This window comes from Sapajus apella, unplaced genomic scaffold, assembly GCF_009761245.1.
Source record: "Sapajus apella isolate SASKATOON/1434 unplaced genomic scaffold, GSC_monkey_1.0 scaffold41, whole genome shotgun sequence".
Classification (NCBI taxonomy): Eukaryota; Metazoa; Chordata; class Mammalia; order Primates; family Cebidae; genus Sapajus; species Sapajus apella.
In genome coordinates this window covers 1,494,019-1,499,068 of record NW_022436981.1, presented here as the reverse complement: position 1 = coordinate 1,499,068, position 5,050 = coordinate 1,494,019, and the positions used below count along the sequence as shown (strand labels likewise).

At 48.2% G+C, this 5,050-nt stretch overlaps 1 protein-coding gene across 7 annotated transcripts in view; it reads right to left on the bottom strand.

Moving 5' to 3' along the window:
• The window catches only part of ABCC10 (ATP binding cassette subfamily C member 10), a 20,792-nt gene extending 17,962 nt beyond the window's left edge, over positions 1-2,830 (bottom strand). For 2 of the 7 annotated variants that reach the window (XR_004275569.1, XM_032299487.1), the window contains exon 1: positions 2,276-2,574. Coding sequence is in view for 6 of the 7 variants with exons in the window: in XM_032299487.1 (XP_032155378.1) it covers positions 2,276-2,436 (161 nt within the window). In the remaining variant the exon portion in view is untranslated. Of the gene's footprint in view, positions 1-2,275; positions 2,609-2,663 lie in introns of those variants that run through there. The other 5 variants (XM_032299483.1, XM_032299482.1, XM_032299484.1 and 2 more) reach the window with 5 other exon arrangements.
• Positions 2,831-5,050: the final 2,220 nt, after the last annotated feature.

Here is a 5,050-nt window from a genome sequence, read left to right as displayed (position 1 = left end):
TTTTTTGAGACAGAGTCTTGCTTTGTCACCCAGGCTGGAGTGCAGTGTTGCAATCTTGTCTCACTGCAACCTCTGCCTCCTGAGTTCAAGCAATTCTTGTGCCTCAGCCTCCCAAGTAACTGGGACTATAGGTGCACACCATCATGCCCCACTAATTTTTTTTTTTTGAAGATGAGGTTTCACCATGATAGTCAGGCTGGTCTTGAATTCCTGACCTCAGGTGATCCACCCACCTCGGTCTCCCAAAGTGCTAGGATTACAGGCATGAGCCACTGCGCCCGGCCTTAATTTTTTTTTTTTTTTTTAAACAAAGTCTCATTCTGTCACCCTGGCTGGAGTGCAGTGGCACAATCTGGGCTCACTGCAACTTCCGCCTCCTAAGTTCAAGTGATTCTCCTGCCTCAGCCTCCTGAGTAGCTGGGATTGCAGGTGTGTGCCACCACGCCTGGCTAATTTTTAGTAGAGACAGGGTTTCATTATGTTGGCCAGGCTGGTTTCAAACTCGACCTCCACTGATCTGCCTGCTTCAGCCTCCCACAGTGCTGAGATTACAGGCTTCAGCCACTGCAACCGGCCTATTAAAAATTTTTAAAAATTAGCCAGGCATGGTGCCATGTGCTTCTGGCCCTAGCAACTCAGAAGGCTGAGGTGGGAGACTGCTTGAGCCCAGGAGGTCGAGGCAGCAGTGAACTGTGATTGGACCACTGTACTTCAGCCTGGGCAACAGAGGGAGACCCTGTCTCAAAAAAAGAAAGAAGGAAAAGAAAAAAAAAAAAAAGAATCATATATCCTAAGATGTGGGGACCCAACAAAGAACACTGGGCCCTTGGAAGCATAAATTGACCCCAAGTTGGCCATCAACCAGTCTCATCACCCCTTGGGCACGTCTCTTTTCCTCTTTGCATCTCACTTTCCTCATCAGCACAGTGAGCAGTGAGTCTTGAAGTAAAGCCTTCTGAGGTCCTTTCCTATCTTAGATTCTGGATCTCTCTAACCCTTCTTAGCAACACACACAAGGCTGATAAGTGAAGTGAGGTACAATTTCTTTTTCTTTTTCTTTTTTTTTTTTTTTTTTTTTAGACGGAGTTTCGCTCTTGTTACCCAGGCTGGAGAGCAATGGCGCGATCTTGGCTCACCGCAACCTCCGCCTCCCGGGTTCAGGCAATTCTCCTGCCCCAGCCTCCTGAGTAGCTGGGATTACAGGCACGCACCACCATGCCCAGCTAATTTTTTGTATTTTTAGTAGAGATGGGGTTTCACCGTGTTGACCAGGATGGTCTCGATCTCTTGACCTTGTGATCCACCCGCCTCGGCCTCCCAAAGTGCTGGGATTACAGGCGTGAGCCACGGCACCCGGCATGAGGTACAATTTCTACTGATTACACGATGGTCTTTCTTGCTTTCTCAGGGGCTGATGAATGCCTTCCTTGGATAGATGACTCTGTGGATCTGCTTGGTCTGGGAGAAATCCTGATTTGTTTCTTACATAAAGACAAAAGTCTAGATGGGTTTAATCACCTAGCAAAGACATTCACAGCCTTCTCAGAGGAGTAGCTATTAAAAATTGGCACAGTTTTTTTGGAAACTCAGTCTAATGAGAAAGTAAGAAAGATCTCTCTGATAGGGACACTTTCCCCCATCAGACTAGGAACTCCCAAAGGCAGTGATCAAGACCGCCCTCCTGTCTTCTCAGCAGCCAGAATGAGACTAACTTTAGTCATCTCTAGCCATACAAGAACTAAATACAAAATCAAGGTGAGTTTAGCACCCACACCTTATAGCCCTAACTGGGGAAGGCTTAATGTTTGACTTTGCTCTTTTTGTCTACCTATGCTTTTCTTAATCTGGAAACACTAAGGTTTCATGGACTGAAGCTGTGAGAAACTGACCCTACAACTTGAACACGTCATCCCTTTTGGCTGAAAGCATTGTTCACCCAACTTAGCCTCCAATTCATGACAGCTGAGTCCCGGTAGCTGAAAATGGACAATTCTGATGATTTCTGACACTCATTGGACCTTTAAAAACATGCCAGGTACTGCACTATATGCTTAAATTCATTATTTCATTTAAACCTCCCAACAACGAGACTCAGAGAAGGCAGGTTTGCCCCAAGAACAGTCACATTGCTGCTAAGTAGTAATGTTCAGATTTTATTCTGCTTCTGCCTTACTCCAGAGACCTCGCTATTCCGGTGACACTGACGGAAGATGTAGGTTGCGGATGAGGTGTGCAGGCACACCCGGACAGATACCTTGCGCCCGTCTCTACCCACCTCGGGGTGCCCCAGTAGCAGGCACTGAGCACGGCGAGGAGGGCGTGGGGCAGGACGCTGAGCACCAGCTGAGTGAAGCAGTGGCCTGTGGTGTCCCCCTCCCACAGCGGGAGCGGCCACGCTGCGCTGCTACCGCACAGCTGGACCAGAAGTCGTTCCATGGACGCCTCCTCACCTGAAGAGAAAGATGAGGGTGAAGGGGACGCAGGATATCAGACGACTTTGCCTGAACTTCCCAGCCGAGTCCCTCCCGCCTCCAGCCCCGCCCTGGAACCAGGGCCTCCCGTCGCTTCCGCCCCGAAGCCAGACCCCGCCCATTCTCGCTGTTCCTTCAGGGGTAGAAAGGGAGGAGGTTTCCCCGGCGGATTTCTTGACGGTGGTTACCCACCTTGCTATCAGTCTTTCCCCTCCCGTTTCTCCGCCCCCGGGCATCCGGAACCTCAAACCTGAGGAAGCTGTAGTGCACCGGATTCCGATATCCTGAGTACTGGTGTAGGCAAAAAAAAAGTACCGCCCGGCCGGGGTACTGGACCTTCGCCGGCTGGCGCCCCCTAGAGGCTGGCAGACCTAGCCGGCGCTATTCCCCAGGCCCATTTGCAGGTAGCTGCACGCATGCGCACTGCTGAGTGCTTTGGATCTCCTTTGTACGCAGGCGCGCTGGTGCAGTTGCGCAGTAGCGTTTCGGCACGCTTTTGTGTCCTGACTTGTGTAAGGATCGATCCTTCCTTAGTGCAATGTCATTTATAACCTCTCACGTGGAGTATCGCTCCCAACTGTGTGAGCCTACTAGCTGGCACAAGCATTGTAATCTCCAGTTTTTAAAGAGGTGGGGAGCCGCGCATGGTAGCCCGAGCCGGTAGTCCCTGCGCGCCGGTAGACCCCAGGAGGATGGCCAGAGTCCAGGAGTTCAAGAACAGTCCAAGTAGCACAGCGAGACCCCAATCTCAAGTGGATGGATGGATGGATGGATGGATAGATGGATGGGAAGTCAAACATACCTGCCCCACGGACAAATAATGCCACTTTGGGACACTTACAAACCGTTTTTCTTCATTATTCTAGGGCCGTATGACCTTGGCAAGTTACTTAACCTCTCTGAGCTTCAACTTCTTGATCTGTTCAACAGGGGCAATACCAATACCAAAGTACTGTTGAAAGTGTTGAATAATTAATTTAGAGTGCGTAGGGCAAGTGCTCTGCTTAGGGTAGCCCTCCAACGAATTTTTTGTTTGTTTGTTTGTTTTTGAGACGGAGTCTGGCTCTGTCGACCAGGCTGGAGGTGAGAGGTGAAGTGGGCGATCTCAGCTCACTGCAACCTACACCTCCCAGATTCAAGCGATTCTCCTCCCTGCGCCTCCTGAGTAGCTGGGATTACAGGCACGTGCCACCACACCCGGCTAATTTTTGTATTTTTGGTAGAGACAGGGGTTTCACCATGTTAGCCAGGCTGGTGTCGAACTCCTGACCTTGGATGATTCACCCGCCTCAGCCTCCCAAAGTGCTGGGATTATAGGCATGAGCCACTGCGCCCGACCCTTTCTCTTCTTGGTGATTAAAAGCCATGGCTGTCTGGCTGACTGGGTAAGCAGCTGCTTGCAAGTTTTAGCCACTGTACACAAATACATCATCCTACCGCAGAGGTCTGTGCTAAAGTGTGTGTGTGTTTTCTTTTCTTTTTTATTGTTGTTGTTTTGGTTTGGTTTGGTTTGGTTTTGGTTTTGGTTTGAGACAGAGTCTCTCTCTGTGCACCCAGGCTGGAGTGTAGTGGCACGATCACAGCCCACTGCAGCCTCCACGTCCTGGGCTTAAGTGATCCGCCTGCCTCAGCCTCCCAGCTGGGACAACTAAAGTGTATTTCACTGCATTTGTACAGTTGGATGAGGTAAAGTTAAATATGAGAGATCTAAGAGTGAGAGGACAAAAGGACTCTTTAGAGAGGCCACTTCTGAAACGAGGGTTAGAGGGACAGATAATGCTTCTGTTAAGGATTCCTTGTCCTCCCTTTCACTCCAAGCTGGTGCTCAGGTAGGGAAGACCTTAGTCCTACCAAATAGGTGGCAGAAGACGTGGTCCCCTCATTTTATTTTTTTTCTTTTAAAGGGAAAGAGGGAGTGGGAGACCAAAAGCCTATAGCTCACCCAAATACTAACCAAGGCGCAACCTTGCTTAGCTTCCAAGATCAGACAAGATTGGGTGTTTTCAGGGTGGTATGGCCATAGACCTCTCATGTTCATAACATTCCAGAGTCCTTATTTTTGTTAAGTTTGGCAAAGGAGTCATACCATCAGTAGGATCCTTTCTGATGGTTACAAATAACCAATAATTTATATTTGCCCACACATAAAGGAGGAAAGATAATTTAAAACAAATAACTCCTTCATCCAACATCATATGACATTGCATCTACATGTTTTCCAGGTTAAAAAATAAATATAAATAAATAAAATATAAATAAAACAATATTGTATAGCCCCCTAGTTTCACCCAGTTTCCTGGAGACATTTATGCCATAGATTCTGAAAAATAAGCCAAAGGTACAAATTTGTCTCCTTCCTTCCATTTTGGGGAATTGTTGGTAAGTGAAGTAACAGCTAGGTGGGAAGAAGAGGAAATCATTGGTCACAAGATAATTCACAATCCATAAAGTGGAAGGATGACCAAATTCCCCAAAACTTGGGTGGCCAAAGAAAGATTCTATTAATACAACTTTGAAAACCGACTTCGAACTCATTACACCCAGATTTGATGTGAACTGAGCATGGATGCCCAGATGCT